Below are 21,015 nucleotides of genomic sequence, written 5' to 3'. Positions count from 1 at the left end.
ACACACACACACACACACACACACAACTGTTATTATACTGTGTAACAAGTCTGCAACTCACGGCTTTGGGGCCACATGTGGGTCTTTGGTTGCTCTCTTTGAGACTTTGACCAAAACTAACATGAAACAGTTTTTTAGGTGTTTATTCCCACAACAGGAAAAAAATAGTTGTAGCAATTTTCCTGTCATTTTCAAAAAAAAATAAAAAATAAAAGTGAATGATCCTAAAACCAGAAAAAAACATGTTTATTAGATCATTCTAGTTGTTTGTTTGCCATTGCTTTTATTCTAATTTCCAGGCTTACAGAGGGATTTTTCTCTCGACTCCATTAGAAACTGTTTGGAAAACCTTTTAAACAAGTTGCTGAGTAAAAAAAGGTGAGTCAATTTGATAATATTAGGAATTAAAGAGAAATAAAAACCAAAAACAAATTTATTTAAAATGACATTATGTCACAAACTAAGGATGGGGCCTGTTTTTCATATTCTGTATTTTCAAAATCAGACTTTTTTTCTAAAAATAAAAAGCAGACTCTCAAAGCATGCATACCCCAGGGTTTAAATTTTCATCAAAATTAAACAATCTATAAAAATGTTTTCCTTCTTTACATGAGTATATTATTTTTATCCCAAATTGTTGATCAGTTTATATTTATAATAATAATAAATGTTAAAGATCATTATATAATTTTAAGTTTACAATGTTACCTCCACTGGCTGGAAAAGCCTCATTCAAACAAACTCAAAGTGGCCCATGGGCCACCAATGGATAGTCACATTTGTAGCACATTTTGCAGCTCTGGACACATTTTATTTAGTGAGCAAAAGAGCAAAAATCCTTTTTTGATTGCTACGGCTGCAGACCCCTGAGTTGGGGTGGGTTTGTAAATGTAGCTGCTCATTTTAAAGATTTATAGCATGAAGAGGAAAAATAGTTATGGCCTGTTTCAATAGAAAGCTGTAAAAGATTTGAAATAAGAATATGTTGTATAATAAAATCAAACCTTATGATGATCATAACATTCTGTGCTATTAAAACAAAGAGAAGGGATAATTCCCTCCTGATGTTTTTCTCCCTGTTCAGAGGAAGTGCAGTTTTATTTTACTCCAATGCTGCCACTCCATGGTGGATTGAAAGAGTGCACACTGACTACTTATCAGATCCTGCATCGCATATTTCTTCCACGAGTCATTTATTGTTGTTAAAGGTTCACCAAAAAGTGAAAAACTGATGCAGTCTAGATCTTTCTCTTATTGTTCAAACACAATATTCTCATGCTAAATCATCAATAAAGCTGTTGAACAAATATATGAATCAAACTGAGCTCCTACGGTAAATCCAGATTACCCTGATTAGTTTACTGTGATGGAAGTTATTTTGTCCAATAACTCAGCCACCATGAGTCCATGAAAGAAAACATCAGTTTATTTATGCAGTTTGGCTGTGAGATAGAACAGATGGATTGCTTGTCCCTTCCCTGAACTCAGGTTTTCATGGTCTCCTGAGGAGTAAAGAATCATCTCTCTGTGAAAACTGAGAGGAAGTAGAAACACAATCATAGAAAAGGAAACAGCTTCAGATTAATCTTAATTTTAGTCTTAATGAAAAACAAATTCACTTTTCTATTAGAAGATCTGTTGCTCCTAAAACTACCTCAATCTAATACAAACCTATATCATCTATTCTTCCCTTACAGGCAAAATTTCTGCTTCTTTTTGACCAGATAAATGCTAATTTACAAAGCTGATTTTCTCAATCAAAAAAATACAACATGCTTAACATTTCTTTATAACATTAGAATCTTTGTAGCTAAAAGCCATAAAAGCTCTGAAAATATTTTTTCAATGTTTTTGATTTGAAGTTTTTCATACATGAATATCATCTATTATAAAAATAAGCATTAAACATCATTAACAAATATCTACTTTGTAATTTGTAAGAAATAAGGGAAATCAGCAGATGTGCTTTGTTGCCAATAATTACGAGAAGATTGTTTACATTTTTAACATTTGATGAGTACACTTTGGACAGTTTCCGTATTGAGTCAGTAAAATAATTCACACGTAAACAGAGGCAGAGGGAGAAAATGGACGTTAGAGAAACCAGGTAAAAAAAAGAAAATGCACAGCTTTTTTTTTCTTTTAAGTAATGCTGAAAAGTGTGGAGAGGATGGCTGTAAAGGGAGAAGGGAGGCCATCCAAAAAAAAAAAAGAAAAAAAAGAAAAGAAAAGTAATGCTGAAAAGCTGTGAGGTAGAGAATCAACCAAATGAGATTAATTTTGGGGAAGACATAAAGCAGTGAAAAGAGTTAAAGCTAAAATTGGTTCATGGATTTTATATAAATGGGCTGTGATGAAATATTTTAAGCTCTAACAGCAGATTAGGGAGGACTGGAAAGGTAAATGATTACTGAATTTAGATTCTGACAAAGGCAACTTGCTGTTTCTAACATAATGTTTACTAAAATCTTACTGACTTTTATTTATATTAACCCCCAAATAACCCTTCAATGATGTAGACATTGTATTAGAGAAAGACCAATTCAGAACAAATACATTAAAAAGGTGATGCATTTTGGCAGCTATTGTGTTTTTGCAGCTTAAATTCTTATCCATTCACTTATAACACTGAACTTTCATCAGGAACAAAAGTTAACGCTCTTTTAGAGCTAACTATTCCGTTAGAGTTGCTGGATTTATATTGCAACTAGGAAAAGTTTTGTTTCATTTTTAGCCATCACTGAACCCTGATGATCGTGACTCAAAATTTCTTTGAATATTCAGTTCACCAAAGCCTCAGCTTGTATTTGACCAAAGCCCAACAGTAGCATCTTTAACTTTAGAATGCTAATCATTGGCTATGACTCTTCTTGTTTTCAGAGGTGCTAACGATCAAAAAGTGCATTCATTACAACTAAAGGCACCTAGAAGCAAAGTAGAAAACATAATAATAATAAAGTGACAATTAGTGTGCTCCGACAAGAAATCTGAAGGAATAACTCAGATAATCTAAAGCAGGATTATGTGAAAAGGTCATTAAAAGGTAAAATACAAGTCTTATCTTTTCAAATGCTAGGTTTGGAGAAATGAAATTATGTCCAACAGTAAGTGAGTCCTGAGATTGATCTGGTGCAGCTTGGAGCATTTCGTCAGACCATATTTATACTTCCAAAAGGGATTTGGCCATCATAAAATAACTTATCTTTAAATTTTTATAGAAGTTCACCAAAACACTATTTTATAAATATTTACACCTTTGTCAATTTTGTGTTAGTGAAAAGGTCCTGCTGGAAGTACCCCAAGATGCACCAAAAGTGCTACTGCTAATCATGCATGGAATAACATTTGAATCCTAAATAATTAGGTAATGCAAAACTTTCTGCAATTTAAAGGTGCTCACATAAACTATTGTGAAATTTTAGATACTAGAATAATTTTAATCCACTTGCTTTAGATTAGTCGTTAGCTTGTCAATTTCATCATTGTAAGTTTTTTCTTTAAACGCTGTAAGTAGAGTTTTAAAGGGTAATTGTTGCTCTGAAGGCACAAACTAAACTTATGGCTTTCTGTTTGTTTGGAGCTAAAACAAGAAAAATCACATTCAGTATACAACATGTTTCTCTATAATCTTTACATTTTTGTGATGTCAAACTATAAAATGATTGACAGAAATGTTGTGACAACTACAGTACATATTTATATTAAACATGTTTGTTTTTGTGCTTATAGCTCATCATTTAACATTCACTGAAGTGCCTTCATTTACAGTGATTTAGTGTCCTCCAGCATTGCAGCACTGAAGTAGTTTCCTTTAGGAAGAAAAAAAAACATCTGAGCGTAGGATTGAAACCATTAAAACAACTGAGCACCTATAAAAGTCCTACGTGGAGCAGAATTTGCAAAACCTCATCAGCAGACGGGCGACTAAATTGACAATCATATTGTCATTCAGGCCACCCCAGGTTCCAGACCTCTTCTTGACCTTTGTTCACTTCCAAACATTGTTAATATAAATTAAACGCTTCACACTTATCGAAGATTTCTTTTCATTTGTCTTTCAATCTAGTTCCTCTTTGCTCTCATTCAAAGTCTTGCCGTTTACTTCCCCATACTCGTTTTCTGTTGGTTACTTTTCTGTGCGACACCATAAGGAACGTGCGCAGCGATGGTGCCCATCTCCGCGGCGCCTTCCACGTGAAACATCTGATCATCAAAGTAGATGTGCGGCCTGATCTTCTCCAGCATAGGGCCCTTAGGTGCGCCTGCGAGGAACAACGCCTCGTCGATCTCCAATCCCCAGGCCCGGAGTGTTTTGAGCGCTCGAATCCCAGAGCTTGCTGCGCTCCGAGCAGTGACCAGGTAGGTGCGGATGGGACAGTCCAGGCGTTGGCCTTTAGCATAAAACTTTTTCTGAAGCTTCCCCAGTGCCTCCAAGAAGCCCTTCAGGGGACCCTGCAGAGAAGGAAGGTTTGTGACTTGATGTTTGGCTCCAGTAATATCAGTTGCAGCACAGTGAAGACTGAAAAGTTTATTTTTCTAAATAGTTGTTTGGTTTAAGAAATACAACATAACATTATCTATAAATTCTACCACTAGAACATTCATCTTGTAGGAGTGAGCTTAAGGTGAATTAAGCTTCTCCCACATCTCTCATACACAAGGTTATGAGGAAACTTTTTCCAAGGTATTTCTCATTACTTGATAATATCTTGACTGTGCGAAGTGAAAAGTGACAAAATAAGTGAACGTTCAGATGAGTTCAAGTTGATTCATAAAAGACTATGTAATCATTTATTTACACAAACTGAACAGATCATAAGTTACACTTGATTGTGGTTATTCCTATAACAAGCGTCAGAGTTAAATGAGATAAAAGTCGTGTCTGAATTTCAATTCACATCAACTCAGATTACTTATATAGAACTGTAAAACATCAGTTCTGATGTTAACAACCAAACAATTTTACTGGCACTTTTAGCTTAAGTTTTGGCAAATTAAGAACAAGGAAAGGAGGAAAGTAAGATTAGTTTGTTACTACGACTTTTACTTTTATCGAAGTGTGGGTCAACCGGAAGGCATTATCATGATTTAACAAAAGCATAAACATTCTTAGTTAAACAACAATTGAATCACTAACAGAAGAGATTGTTCTGTCCGTTATCTGGTTAAGAGAACTGAGGGGTTCTCTTCCACGGTTAGAATGACCTGTCATGGCCTAAATAGAGTTCAGTTTGTGACAGAGTTCCTGTCCTCTCGTCAGACCTGTCCGAGGCCTGCTTCGAGGCAGTAAACCGTGCTTCTTCTCTCGAGGTGATCCCTACATCTTTTTGATGTTGCAGAGCCAGAGGGGGTGGCACCTCTAAATGATTGACAAGTGGGGTGAAGATTGCAAAAAAAGGGCATTTAAAGCCAAAATAGTACAGATATTTGATAAGCAGCTGCATGATCTGGTGTAGAGTGAACCTATCAGTGTGTGACTAAAACTAAACTTTTCTAAACCACTGAATTAATATAAAGGAAGAATTGTGTGTAACAGTTTTGGGTTTAAGAACCAGTTAACGAAATCTGGGCAACATCTCGAGGTGAGTCTGTAACACAGCAATGACATGGAGCAAATAGAAAAGTTCCTTTAAGAACTTTAATGGGTATTGCCATGTTTGCTACTGCCATTTTAAATTTATGATTTGACTGTACTATATATTGGTGCCTGCAGCTCATAACACACCAAATTTCCACTCAATACGTCTAAAGAAAGCTGAGTCATAGCCATCTTTAAATTTCAGAATTCATTGGGCATTTCTCTCAGCTACCACCACACTAAATTTTAGCTTAATATTTAAAAATAAAATATAAAAAAATACATGATTTTTTTTCCTTTTTTGCTTTGGTGGCCATCTTGGATTTTTGATTTACAAAGTATATTAAAGATCACTCTAAGCAACCAACACACTCAGTTTTAGCTCAGTAGCTCTAAAAATATGTGAGTTATAGTCATTTAAAATTAGTTATGGTGGCCATCTTGAATTTTTGATTTGCATTAAGAAGTCTGTGAAAATTATTGTCCCCTTTGATACAAAATTTTGGCTTTATGTGTCTAGAATTTGCTAAAGCAATTTTTTTCAAACCAGAATTAACCCGTAGCTTAAAATTAGGATTAGCTTTCAAAATATCATAGGGATTCCTCTCAGCCACCAAATTTCAGCTCAGTCTTCAAACAATGAAATAATGAAACAGAGTCATTTGAAATTGGCTGTGGTGGCCATCTTGAATGTCCAAATCCAATTAATTTCAATTCAGTTTATTTATATAGCACCAAGTCACAACATATGTCATCTCAGGGAACTGTCGCCCCCCCCCCCCCCCACACACACACACACACACACACACAACAATCTAAGGAAGACAGCAGATTGCGTTAAATCACTTCGTCACAGTCTCCCATCCTGAGCAGTATGTTGGCAACAGTGGAGAGGAAAACTCCCTCCCTCCAGGGTAGTTCTCTTTATTTGTATGTGCCCCCCTTAGCCACCCCTGTGCCAAACCCGAAAAAAATCTAGCACCGCCCCTGTGCAGAATGTTCTTGCAAAATAAATATCTTTTACTGAAATGGTTTTCAGATAGAAAATCATCTGCATAGTCATTTACATGTAATATGAGTCATAACGTATGATTTTCTGAACCTAACATATGACATAATCTACAGTGATAAAATGTGAAATTGTAGAGTAAATTATACAAACATGATCCAGAAGTGTGTCTTCATTCTCCCGCTCGTGTTCGAAGAACTTGTCCAACCCGTGGGCTTTGAAAATGCGCTCAGACTCGTCAGAGAAGAGGACAGCGTCGCCGTCAAACGCCACCCTCAGCTGAGACTCTGACACCTCTGTCAGCTTCTCAGGCATGAACATGGTGGCTGCTGCAATGCCTGAACACAAACACAAGAAACACAAGGCAGAAATGTGAAAATCTATTTGCTTTACTGTGTTTTAGTAAAAGATTGTTTGAAGCCCTCATCATTTCATTTGGTTTTCATTATTACAATTTTACAAAATCATTGATCACATTATTTAATCATAGAACCTTTGAGATTTATCATTTTTAGTCAGTTCAAGGACATCCATAATCTGTCTAGCTGTGCCACACAAGCGCTTTTAATACAAAAACGTCCTTTAAAAAGTGTTTTTGAGAAATGACATCACAGTATCCTGACAGTAGCCAAACACTCTTTCAGTTTCTGTCCTAGAAACGCAAACAACAACAAAGCTGTTTTTTCTGCTTTTGTTTTGTTCTGATTTTGTCACTATTAAACTTTGATGGTGTCTTGAAATGATTACTGTAAACAGTATCTAAAAGAAAGCTTATTTTCAAAAAAGAACAATTCCCCTTTTTGATGTGTGCTTATTGAAGTTAAAACAGCTAAAATTATCTCTGTATTACGTTATATTTTAGTTAAGATTTCTAGATAATTAGACGCAAGTTAATAGCTACAACCATTTTCAACCTCCATAAACACTCATTAACTAATAAGAATCATATAAGTCTTATCAGTAACGTGTATTGTAGTTTTAGTACCAGGAATTAAATTAGAAAGGGTGTTTTCTTTGTGCCAAGACAAACTCTTTAAAAGAAAATTTTTGCCTTTTCCTGCAGGTGAAGGAGCTTTAATATATTAAACAGAATCAGTTAACACTAATTTTGCTTAACAGTGTAGTGTCACAAATAATATTCATGCTCTTTTATGTCTTTGTGGCACACATGTTGCATGCTCACCTTCAGCCAGCGCCTCCCTGACCTTCTCAGCATCTGCAGACAAATAGAGGTTTGTATGCCAGGCCTTCAGGTAACCTATGGGGCTGCTGCCTCCCGTCATACAAAACCTCTCGATGAAGAGGTCTGGGAACAAAACAGCAACACGATTTTCATTACATTTCACTATTTAGTGTTAAATGTTAAAGTTCATTACAAGTGTAACATTGCAGACCCAGTATTAATACATGTTTACCATCTTTATCAGTATAATTTATAAGCAGCAAAACATGATGGTAAAAAGTAGAACATACACTAAGTATGAGGCACTAACTTTAAAATAAAATGTGAAAAGTGTTCAGATTTTATTATTTAGCGCATTTTCTGAGCATGAAATTCTGGTTTAAAATTTTACACTGACATTTTATTGTTATTTTATTAATTTTTACTAAATTCTGCTAATGCTGCTAACACAGCTCATAGCAGTGTTACCGTAACACTGCTAACGATGTCCTACAAAACATCAAACTTGCAGTTGCGGCCGGTGTCTGAGCTGCACTTTAAATGGCCAGACTAGTTGTGTATGGTTTTCAATCAACACATTTTGAATTTAAATTTTAAATGTCATCTTTAGCAGTGTTTGCAGTGTTTGCGGCGTTAGCGGCATTAGCAGCGTTAGTGGTTGCTTTTGTCAGAGGAGGATGACGCCACAACAAAAACTGTGCACAACTAAAATGTAAGCTTTATTATTTAGCCACAACATTTGAGATTTAACTATTAGATTTAGGATTTAACATTTAGATGTAGCATTTAACATTTAAATTTAACAGTTTGTAAAAATTTGCAAAATTTAAGAACTGAGAGCTGCAGTAAATTACAATACTAGTGGAAATTTAAACTAGGATTTTACACTCAGAAAGTGAACTAAATATTGAAAATGTGTTAGCAACTTTTTATTAACTCTTTATTTTACATTTGGAGGCCCATGCACAAGGCTGTGGTGAAAATTTGGGTTTCCAGTTTGCTTTGGAGCTCACAATAAAGCATTTCAGGAGCCATGAAAGCTGAAATGGAAGAGACAAGGACAGAGTGAGGATAAACATACAAGCACTTAAAAGATGGACCTGATCCAAGGAGAAAAGGGAAGTTCACAGAAAAGCAGGAGGACAGCACTGAAGGTAACTAAGCCAGAAGGGACAGTATCTGTTTGCATGTTGTTGTTTTTTTCTTGGAAGGCTCTTCGGTCGCTGCTATGATCCAATCCAAAGAGCAGCAGAGAGTCAGCGTTAGGATAAGGAAAGGAAATGAGATCCCTGATTACAGAGCTGTAGCTCATATCTGTGTTCTCAGGTGGAATGAGCTGATCTCCCTGATAGAGCAGGGGGAACAGAAGATTAGGGGGCACTGGAAAGGTCAGGAGGAACGTTGTCGAACAATTCTGAGATGAAAATGTCAACAGAGTAAAACTGAAAAGTGCTGAATGTTAAATGTAGATGAAATCCAAGACAAATTATGAAACACAGAAGAAGATTAATGGGGTCAGGAGATTTAGTAACAGGACTGGAAGGCAGTGGCACTCAGTCAGATGTTTCATTTACAGGTGGGCAACATTTTCTGCAGGGACTAATAAGTAAACTGGACCAGAGGGCCACAAACTGAAAAAATGTAGGTACAATGTTCTACTTGCATCTCTTACATATAAGCCCCTGTAAAAGTTAAATAGGGTTAGGATTAAATCCATATTTTATTCACATAATATCAAACAGGTCCGTGTTTAAACCAAGGAATTGTACTATTTTTTAAAATAAGGTTGCTATTATGATAGCAACACCACATTTTAAAAAGGTTGGGACACAACCATGTTTACCACGGTGAAGCACAGCTTCCTGGATCTGAGGAAGCCAGTTGTTGGGGTTTTAGGAGTTGAGTGCTGGCCCACTCTTGTCTGATGTTGGGTTCTAGCAGTTCAACAGTCCTGGATCTTCTTTGATAGATTTCAGGCACCATCTACTACAAAGTGTTGGTGTCTTGCTGAACTATGCAAGGCCTTCCCAGAAAAAGATGTATGTATGCACAGTCCCAGGGGGCGCCTGTGGGATTTTATCACAGGGTACGCACAAAACCATCACCACACCTGGCCACAAACCCAACGTGCAGTGTGTGTGGTGCACTAAACCAAGAAAACACACCTGACTCACAGATATACAGGTGAGCGCACCGTGCACCTGACAGCCAGGTCTGACCAACACAATGCCACACAAGCATATCTGTCCCACACATGACCAAACCCCCACAATGGGACACACACAGACACACATATATACACAAATGGACTGAAATGAACTTAGCGCTTTTTCAAGCCCCATGGGGACCCCAAAGCACTTTACACTAAAGTCATTCACCCATTCACACACTGATGGTGCTAAGCTACATTGTAGCCACAGCTGCCCTGGGACACACTGACAGGTGGGGCTGCCATGCACCGGCAAGGTTTGTTACTGCATGTCCGTGGGGACTGTGCATTGACTTCCATTCATTTTCCGATCATTTCTATAGCTAACCTTGACGTTTACTCTAAAACTAACCACCCCAGTTCATACCTGACCCTAAATCTAACCTAAACTCAATTCACACTTTGGTTCTAAACCTAACCTCCCACCCAAAAAAATCAGCATTCATACCTGTAGTGGCCAGGCTGGTGAACCTCTGCCCATCTATACCTCTTTAAAATGCTCTTTCTTTTAAGAGCTCTTTTTAAAAGTTCTCTTAACCTAATTAGCTGCACATTGCTCCTCCACCTTTACAGACTTTTTGTTGCCTTGCATATTTTAAGAGATGTTGCAGGCATCAAATTCAACATGACCACATTTCTTTCTTGAAATTATAGTTTCTTAGTTTGAACATTTGCTTTGTTTACTGCACTCATTTGTGAATAAACTGTAGGTTATCATAAACGTTCTTAGAATTTAGATTACACGTCATTTGAATTGATTGTTTTATCTTTCTTAGAAACCTAAAGCTGCATTTTTGTAGCATAATGATTGCTTTATATAAATTTTCTTACAGGTAGAGAATTTATATTTTTTAATTTAATAATAATAATAACATTATTATTATTATTATTATTATTATTATTATTATTATTATTATTATTATTATTATTATTATTATTATTATTATTATTATTATTATTATATCTTGCATGCTTGGTAGAAACAACTATCCTTACAGCCAAATTAAACATAGTCCCTGTGGAACAACACTTGAGGTGTTTTAGGCAATAAGTCAAAAGAAGAAGAAGAAGAAGCATTATTTGGTCTATTTTTGACACATCTTCAAAGTCTTGTTTCCTGACTTTAGAAGACTTTGTGGAGGACGTTATATAACTGTTTTCATAGGCTGAGCTGGACTCACACCGTCACTAATCCCCCTGATCGCCCTGCGTTAAACCAGCAGATTCTTTCACTTTTCCATCCTGGAAGTTTGTCTTTGACGACTGCGGCAGTGTGACGTCTGACTAAGGGTGCAACGATACAGGAAATTCACGGTTCGGTTCGATACTTTAGTCTCACGGTTCGATATTTTTCGATACAAAAAAGAGAAATTTCCATGCCCTTTTTAACTTGTAATTTATTTATATTACTTATGAACATTTGTTTAACCGCAAAAGTACAGTTTTTTAAATAAATGTTGCTGAAACAGCAAGTTTCTCAGTGGATCTGCTCTCAAAAATGCAGCCTAGGTGGAGTAGTCGAACACAGATCCACTGATCCTTCAACACAGAGCATCTTCAGAAGACATGATAAAGTAAATTTTAAAAATCTGCATTGTTCGATACAGGCACTGTTCAGTACGGTTCAATATGGGTGCATGTATTGTTGCACCCCTACGTCTGACTTAGTTGTTTTGTTTAAAATTTCAAATGTTTGCAGCTGTTTGTTTCAATCATTTGTGACCCATCACATGGAAATGAGATGAAGTCCAAAAGTGGAATGTGGAGAAAAAGGCACATATAGGGGTTTGATTTAAACATCTGCAACAATTGCATTTTGTCAAAATATAATGAATTAATGCCTTATCAATGTATTATTTGAATGAACTGTCTGAAATATAATCATAAATTTTTTTGAAGCATTCTCTTGAACAGTAGCAACAACAACAACCAAAAAAAAAAACAGATTTGGAAGAAAAACACCTTAAAATTTTAATTTTTTTCCCTGTGAGCCAGCAATGTTTTTGTTTCTTACCCACTGGGAAATCTTGACATCAAAAATTACTCAATAAATTTACAAAAATTAGGCTTCAGACCAAACAGTAATGTATTATCGTAACCAACAAGACAAATTGAGTCATATCTCTGTATTCAGTATGATATCAGAATGATCCAGATTTCAAAATGAAGCTTTTAAAGCAGGAATCTGAAAATGTAATGAGGTCATTTTGACCAAATTTGACTTAATCGTCATTTCGATATGATGGGTCACATTTTACTACAGCCATCCATCCATCCATCCATCCATCCATCCATCCATCCATCCATCCATCCATCCATCCATCCATCCATCCATCCNCCATCCATCCATCCATCCATCCATCCATCCATCCATCCATCCATCCATCCATCCATCCATCCATCCATCCATCCATCCATCCATCCATCCATCCACATGATTGTGGTGAATGTACCTGGAAAATATGGTTTTGTTTTCTTACGAAAAACAGAAATGGTTTAAGTTTCATCTTCACTGCTGACTGAGTGAAATGTCACCACTGAGCCTTCATTAAACCTGTTTAAGCAGCTCCACTAAAAAGGAATCATGTGTAAAGACTAAAAATGTGAAAACAAGCCCGCTCATTTCAGGAAAAAAAAAACTATTAACTAAAACTAGTAAATGAGTGCTGCAGGCTTTGTGAGACAAATTTAATGCATTTGGAAACCTTGTCCTTCTGTTCCCTGATTGGCCCGGCTGAACTTCTACAGGAGAAATCCTTTTCTTTGGGAGAAATCACAGACGGAGCAGAGAAGGAAACTAAAATTGAGCAGAACTATGAAGGAAGGCAAGGGCCAGGCTACTTAGTAACAGCTTTTAGACAAATTAAATTAAAAAAGACTAAATCTTCACATTTTTAAAACAATAGTTGAAGTTTTAGAATCTGGTTCTATTCAGTTAGACCCTAATTTCCCACCTGCTACTTTACATTAAAAAAATTCTGTAAAACTCACTTTGGATTCAAACTGAAGTGTGGGAATCACTGAGGGGAAAATGCTGCCGCTGTTGATGTTTTTGCAATATTACTTTTGCTGGCTGCATGAATGTTTTCATTTAATTTATCTGAGATTTATTTTATTACTTAAAAATCCTAAACATTGTTATTTCAAAGCAGGAAATCGGTGCAACAAGACTGCTGGGTGGGCAAAGCTGTTTTGCAGCTTTATGTTTTCCTCTCAGTAAAAGTTATTGTGCATCTATGTATGATTATAATTATAGGACATGTTTCTGTAGAGAGCTTGTCAGAATTCCTACAGAGAATAGAACTTTTATAATTTCAATTTACTGCAAAAATTACTGATCCTGCTGTTATTCTGAGTGTGCTTAAAATATTTATCATTTGATTAAAAATATGTCACATTCATAGAAAAATGTCTAAATTATAGTTACTTTTGTGTTTTCTATTATCAGCTGACTGTGGTGGCCATCTTGAATTGGGTTAGCGTCAAATGCTAATCAGTTGTACATTTACATCAAATGATTATTTTCCAGAAAGTGTCATTAAATTTTAGGCAGTGGTTCAGGAGATATTTTGCTAACAGACAACTTTGATTCTAAGTAGTTAGTGGCAAACATGTAAACGTGGAACTTGTTAGTGCTCAAAGTGTGTTTTGGGGATCAGTCTCAGCTACTATGCTGAACTGTAGGTGAATATATGTCAAATAACATGAGTTGTAACAAGTTTTGTGATTTTTAAATTCTATTAGATTTGGTGGCTGTCTTGAGCCGTGTTGGCTTCAAAGGTTAATCAGATGTAGGTGTCCATCCAGTGACGTTTTTCTGCAAGTTTTATCAAAAACTATCCAGTTGTTCATGAGATACTTTGCTAACAGACACAAAGATATACTCATAAACATTGTAACATGTCCTAAAAATCTAAAATAGGCTTCTAATAAAACAATGAATGCTAGCAGATTAAGAAAAATCATGCAAATTTTTTGTATTGTTTGTAATCAAGAGATCAAATAAATGTTTATGATTCAATCTGTTGTTGTTTTTTTTTTTGTGCACCAATGAAAGCCAAGAAATGCATGAATTATGATCAACAAGCACTTTTCACTGTATTTAGAGAAGCCTTTTCCCCTTTATTTTCCTAGGAGGAGGTCAGGAGAGTCTCTGAATTCACTGAGCCCCTCACAAAGAGATCTAACAGAAAAGCATCTGTGAGGCCGTGCGTGGCTTTGATGCCTCTGATAGACCTGTTTTTCTTCCAGGCCTCTCGGATTATTCTTCCATCCCGCGGGAGGTAATCCCAGAGTCAGCTGGGCCTGAAGGTCCAGGGATCTGAAAACATTTGAGGAGATGAACAGGAAGTGGTCTGTGAGGAGGATGTCACCACAAGGTCTGAGATTTTCCCTGGGAAGTATCCAGTCGGTCAGCTGTTCATACACACCGTTGTTTGTCTCTTGGCTGGGTTTACGTCAGCTTCCGTACAAAACCCTTCATTTTCTTTTCATGTTCTTGTGTTAAAAAGCTGCACAAAGTGTGGTGGCAAGAATGTTCAAATACAACTTTACTGTTTTTCCGAATTAAAGAAACAAAAGTGGCAACAAATAAGTCAGTAAAGCAGATTTTTGTTTGAGGCTGGAGTGGAAAGAATCCGTGGATGATTCGTTCTTTGGTTTTTTTGTTTCAAAATAAAATTGCGAAAACAAAACAAGCACGTGATTTTTTTGTTTTTGTTTTTTCTGTTTTTAAAACAAAATTAGAAAAACGGCAATTGCAAAAATAAAAAAGGGGTATATTTTTTATTTACTGCAATGGTTAAACCAAAGACAAGCTTTTACATAGAATTGCTGTTTATCCCAACATCTACAATTAAACTATGACTTTATTCTGTATGTATTACAGGTACGTGAAGGTAATAGGTATGACATAAATGTACATTGTTTATAATTATGCCTCCCATTTTCTCATCATTTTATTGTTTTGGCCTGCAAGAGGACACCTGCTGGTCCATTACTGTAATACACCATGTTTACACAATACCTACAGAAAGCTAACGTCAGCTAGCTAGTATTTACAAGTGTCGCTCATTTTTCACAGTAAAATGTCCATAAACTCTTGTACTTAAGTTCGATAATAAATGCAGAAAATGGTCCAAGTGCAGCCACTGCCTATTTTTTAAGACTGGTTTGTTTTTATGCGATCTTTTATCCACTGTAAACCATCCTTCTTTGGTGACTTCATTTCCAGTATTGCTACATATTAAAAGAACAGTATTTTATTTTTATTTAGATGGCTAAAGCAAAAATGAAACGCTGTTGATTTTCTAATAATTCGATTTTGCATTTTTTTCATTTAGGTCTTAAAAACCGAAAAACAAAAAACAACATGCTTCTTTTGTTTTTGCAATTTTATTTTGAAACAAAAAAAAAAAAACAAAGAACGAACCATGCACTGATTGGAAAGGCAGCCTGGAGACCTTAATTTGGTTTCACAGCTCATATGACAAAATTAAAGCTTCTAAACTAGATACCACATAGCAGATATGACCCCTGCACATGTATGCAAAGCACCAATGTACCCAAACTCAGAACTCACCGGAACAGATTTATAGCTTTGGTTGTGGGCCCGTGGGGAGTTGGGGCGGGGCTCATTGGTGGGCCTGATGGATAGCCCTTCATCAGAGCTAAACATCAAAAAATCTAAAGCTTCAATGTTGAATAAAAGGAAAAAAAAATTGTATAGGTCCTCTGGACGGGTTCTTCTYTAATGAAACGTTTCGTCTCTCTTCCAAGAGACTTCTTCAGTCTGAGAGTTTCAGGCTAAATTCAGGCTTTTGAGTCCTGCCTCCAGGTGACTGATACTCACATCACATGGCTATTGTTCACCCTAATTAATACCTTTTGTTAACAGGGGGTGGAGTGATACTGCCAATGGCAGCGCTGTAGCAGGGGGACAGCTGAAAACGGAGGCCCCCACCTCTGTTTAATGACGGACGGTCTTTCTTTACAAAAATGGCTTCTTTTACTCCTCTCTCAAACCAACGTTCCTCTCTATCAAGAATGAGAACATCCTCATCTCTGAAAGAGTGACCGCTGGCCTGTAAATGAGTGAAAACTGCAGAGTTCTGGCCATTAGATGTAGCTCGTCTGTGTTGGGACATTCTTTTGAACAGTGGTTGCTTTGTTTTCCCGATGTTGATCAATGTTGAATAGTTTTTGAGTTATAAGTATTTTTGTATGTCCAGACACCCCCTTTTCAGATAGAGGCCCCTCTTCAAATATGGGGTCTATCGTAAAACCATTAGCTGGAGCAGTGTAGGTCGGACTCATCCACATTCCTGCCAAGTTTCATGTTGTGATTTGGTTCTATATAAATAAACTGAACTGAAATTGAAGTTAAATGCTCAAAACTTAATGTGTAAAGATGTTGGTGTCCACAAGAAAATAAACTGAATGTGCATTTTGTATACTTATGGGTGCCAAATGAGATGTTTTGTGCGCTTACGTCCCCCAAAAAATAAAATATAAACCAAATTTATTGCATTTTTAGGCCACTTGATTAGATAAATAAAGGAAGATTTCTTTATTTGTTGGTTTCCTTTATGATTTTATTTAGCATTACCTATTAAACCAACTTCCCACAGAGCAATAGAGACACTGTTTCTAATCATAGACCTTGTTTGTCCAGAATATGTTCAGCTAAATTGGATCCAATCAGTTTGGCCTTCATAAATTAATTTATATAACAGACAAAAAGATGAAAACCCAACAAAAAGTTTGTCAAAAATGGAAATGTGCAAGAGAACACCAACGAGGATTTCAGCACTGATTAAAAAAAATTGATTCACTCTCAGCAGTTTATTTTTTGTCCATGTTGTCAGATCCTGTGTGTTCCCCCATGCCAAGTTTCATCCTTTTTTACTGTCAGCTTTGTGTTTTTGAGCGCTTATGTTGTTGGACTTCCTGCCTCTGTAGCACTTTGTGTTTGTTGTTCCTCATTCACAGAATCTTGCTTTGCTAACCTGTGTTTGGTTTCTTGCCATTCTACCAAAGTGATCCATTTTCCTGTCGTCTAATGTGTTTGAATATGTGACGCTGTCTGTAGCTTCTGTGTGAAAACGGTCCTTTGAATTTCAATACCAAGGCATCCAGACAAGTTTAGATCCCTTGATAATGTTAGAGTCACAGTATTGAACACGTCAACATTTTTCTCAGTAAATATATTACAGAGGTGCTAAATGACATGAAATTTTCACCAGATGTTGGTAACAACCCAAGTGATCCATACATACAAAGAAATCAAACCATAAATGTCCAGAAATGAAGTTATTTGTAATAATGTGGAATGGCACAGGGAAAAAGTATTGAACACACTTACTGAAATTTATCTAATACTTTGTACAAAAGCCTTTGTTGTCAATGACAGCTTCAAGACGCCTCCTGTATGGAGAAACTAGTGGCATGCATTGCTCAGGTGTGATTTTGGCCCATTCTTCCACACAAACAGTCTTCAAATCTTGAAGGTTTCGTGGACCTCTTCTATGAACTCTGATCTTTAGTTCTTTCCATAGATTTTCTGTTGGATTCAGGTCAGGTGATTGGCTGGGCCATTCCAGCAGCTTTAGTTTCTTTCTCTGAAACCAACTGAGAGTTTCCTTGGCTTTGTGTTTGGGCTCATTGTCTTGCTGAAATGTCCAGCCACATTTCATCTTCATCATCCTGGTAGATGGAAGCAGATTTTTATCAAGAATGTCTCTGTACATTTTTCCACTCATCCTTCCTTCAATTATTTGAAGTTTGCCAGTACCATATGCTGAAAAACAGCCCCACACCATGATGTTCCCACCTCCAAACTTCACTGTTGGTTTGGTGTTTTGGGCTGATGTGCAGTGCCATTTGACCTCCAAACATGATGTGTATTCTGGCATCCAAACAGTTCAATGTTGGTCTCATCTGACCAGACTATATTCTCCCAGTATTTCACAGGCTTGTCTAAATGTTGTGCAGCAAACTTCAAAGGAGCTTCAACATGCTGTTTCTTCAGCAGTGGAGTCTTGCATGGTGAGCGTGCATACAGGCCATGGTGGTTCAGTGCATTACTTATTGTTTTCTTTGAAACAAACGTACCTGCTAATTCCAGGTCTTTCTGAAGCTCTCCACAAGTGGTCCTTGGCTCTTGGACAACTCTTCTGATCATTCTTTTCACTCCTCTGTCAGAAATCTTGTGAGGAGCACCTGGTCGTGGTCGGTTTATGGTGAAATAATGTTCTTTCCACTTCTGAATTATGGCCCCAACAGTGCTCACTGGAACCTTCAGAAGTTTAGACATTCTTCTGTAACCGATGCCATCATTATGCTTTGCAACAATAAGGTTGTGAAGGTCTTGAGAGAGCTCTTTACTTTTACCCATCATCAGATGGTTCTTGTGTGATACCTGGCCATCATTTGGGACTGAACCAGCTGATATTAACTTGCACTGACAAGGGGCAGGCTTGCTTTCTAATTACTGAGAGAGTTCAGCTGGTGTCTTGGCTTTCCATGCCTTTTTACACCTCCCTTTCTTCATGTGTTCAATACTTTTTCCCTGTGACATTCCACATTATTACAAATAACTTCACTTCTGGACATTTATGGTTTGATTTCTTTGTATGTATGGATCACTTGGGTTGTTACCGACAACTGGTGAAAATTTCATGTCATTAGCACCTCTAGTAATATATTTACTGAGAAAAATGATGACGTGTTCAATACTTATTTTACCCTCTGTATTAAGTTTGGAGAAGGTGAACGCTTGAAATGATCATTTAATCATCAGCGTCCTTTCACCTTAATCTGAAGTTATCACAATCCTGTCTGCTGTTCTACATCAAAAAGTCCCAAAAGAGTTTTCACATGAAGAGATTTTTGGGAGACTTACTGTGATGATTGATAGTGTTGATGAGCCGGATCCCAACATGTGCGTGGTTGTACGTAACCAAAACGATGTCAAACAGTTCTTCGCTTTGTGGGTACAGCTCCCGCAGGCGAGTGTTGACTGCCTCCAAAGCCTGCGAGGGTGCGGAGACAGCCAGCTGAGAGGAAGCTCAACGCATACACCATCAAGCAAGAATAAAAAAAAATGTGTGCTTGTGTCAGTTTAACCTTCACAAAGGGGAAAGCGGGTCCAGGTGAAAACGGTTCGTTCTCGTGCTCGATTTGGTATCTGAGGTACTCCTCCACTCCTTTCTGCTCGAACACCTTCTGCTCCCGCTCGGTCCGAAACAGGACGCGAGAAGACACGGCGATCGTCACGGCGTTCTCTGGTTTCGGCTGAAAGAAGAAACAGTGGGAGGGAGGTGGAGAACAAAGTGGTGAAGAAGAAGAATCTGAAGGAAGGATCAGGCAGCCATGATGACCCAGGGACATGATGACACTTGGTAAAAGAAGTTTGGTGGTGTCAGGGAAATGCATAGTTCTACATTTTCCCTTAAAAAGTTGTTTTAACTAAAACCTTGTTTCCTATTTACAACTGTGTGGTTTGAAATGTAAGACCTAAGACATCAATGTTAAAACTGTTTACAGTTTATAATTCTCTACACCCCACTAAGCTAAAAGTGTCCAAGTGTTCCCTCTTTTCCTTGTTACTGGGACAAAAACCTGGAGCATCCAATTTACAGAAGGTGCCGTATTTTTGGAACTAGAGTTTGTCCACTTGATGTGGTTTATTAGCCATTTTATTCATCTAATTTTCAACCTTTCTCTCAAATCCATCAGAAATTGTTTCCAATACTTTTTTAAACAAGTTTCTGAGTGAAAAAAAAACTTATTTAGGAAATAGAGCGAAAACAAAACATAGATAAGGTTTAAGTAAATTAAATAATTAGTTTTTATTTAAAATATCAGCAAGTCCAACAAACTGTCCTGTTGTATACTCACTTTAACCATTTGCTTTATTACTTCAAAGTGGGATACTTAATAATATTTTTCTACAAACAGAGGACTGCAAACCTCAAGGTTTATTTACTTTTTAAAATCAAAATTAAAAGTGTTTCCTTCTTTACATGAACATAGTCTTTTTGTCCTAAAATGTAAAAACAAATGTGTCAATAAATGTTACAAATCTTTATATAATTTTAGTTTTATAACGTTACCCCCACTGGCCGGAAAAGCTCCATTTGAACAAACTCAAAGTGGCCCACGGACCGCTAGTTGGACACATTTTATTTGGTGAGCAAAGTGGCAAAAGGGGCTTTTTTGATTGTTAAATTTGCAGACCCTTGGGTTAGAGGTTCACAACAGGTATAGCAGCTAAACATCAGAAAGGAAATCACAGCAAACCTTTAACAGATCTGTTATGTTTTGTCATGAAAACAGAGCTAAAACATCATGCAGAGGTGTGAGCTGAACATGTGTTGCTTGTTGTGAAGATATGAAGGATGGAGCACAACACAGTAAAGCATTATTACCTTATTTTCACTAACTTGAAAGAAAATCATGTGATTGTGTAGTCCATGTAATAATAGATTGTGCCTCGCCTTATGTAACCTACAGTGTGTGTGTTTACACTGGCGTTTGGAGGGTAAGGGCAACATTCCTATGGAGGCAGCAGGCATTAGTGCCCATAACAAGCAGCTGTAGTTAGGTGATGAAGACTGGGTGGACGTGTTTAACTCTGTGTGTAAGCTTGTAAATAAATTAGAGCGAGACACTAAAGCCAGCTGCCACCCTCTGACTTTATTACCTACTCCCCTATAAACACAGCCACATGACCTACTCATGTTAATCTTAGTGACATCTAAGTCACACTGGAGGGACACAGTAAGTCTTTAAATTATTAGTAAGTTTTTTAATGTCTTTTTCTCATTATTAAAGCTCCATACGTCTACTGAGCTCAAGAACTATAAATGGTTTACACTTTTATTTTAATTAGAATATTATAACGTGTCATTAATTAGGGGTCTTTTTAGTAGCTAATTTGTTTTGCGCACAAAACCAAAGCTACTGGGGAGTTCTCAGTTTTGTTTCAGAAAGTTTTAGTGTTTGTCCAATACAGAGCCCGTATATATATATAT

The 21,015-nt window shown here is 36.9% G+C and overlaps 1 protein-coding gene across 1 annotated transcript in view; it reads right to left on the bottom strand.

Moving 5' to 3' along the window:
* Positions 1 to 1,437: 1,437 nt before the first annotated feature.
* The window catches only part of nt5c1aa (5'-nucleotidase, cytosolic IAa), a 31,291-nt gene continuing 11,713 nt past the window's right edge, over positions 1,438 to 21,015 (bottom strand). The window contains exons 3-7 of the mRNA XM_014020882.1: positions 19,106 to 19,273; positions 18,882 to 19,011; positions 7,771 to 7,893; positions 6,741 to 6,925; positions 1,438 to 4,452 (exon numbers count right to left, since the gene is read on the bottom strand). Of these exons, the coding sequence (XP_013876336.1) occupies positions 4,099 to 4,452; positions 6,741 to 6,925; positions 7,771 to 7,893; positions 18,882 to 19,011; positions 19,106 to 19,273 (960 nt within the window). The 3' untranslated portion in view covers positions 1,438 to 4,098. The remainder of the gene's footprint in view (positions 4,453 to 6,740; positions 6,926 to 7,770; positions 7,894 to 18,881; positions 19,012 to 19,105; positions 19,274 to 21,015) is intronic.

This window comes from Austrofundulus limnaeus, unplaced genomic scaffold, assembly GCF_001266775.1.
Source record: "Austrofundulus limnaeus strain Quisiro unplaced genomic scaffold, Austrofundulus_limnaeus-1.0 Scaffold270, whole genome shotgun sequence".
Taxonomy (NCBI): domain Eukaryota; kingdom Metazoa; phylum Chordata; class Actinopteri; order Cyprinodontiformes; family Rivulidae; genus Austrofundulus; species Austrofundulus limnaeus.
Note: the sequence above shows the minus strand (reverse complement) of the source record. Positions and strands in the feature narration are given on the sequence as shown.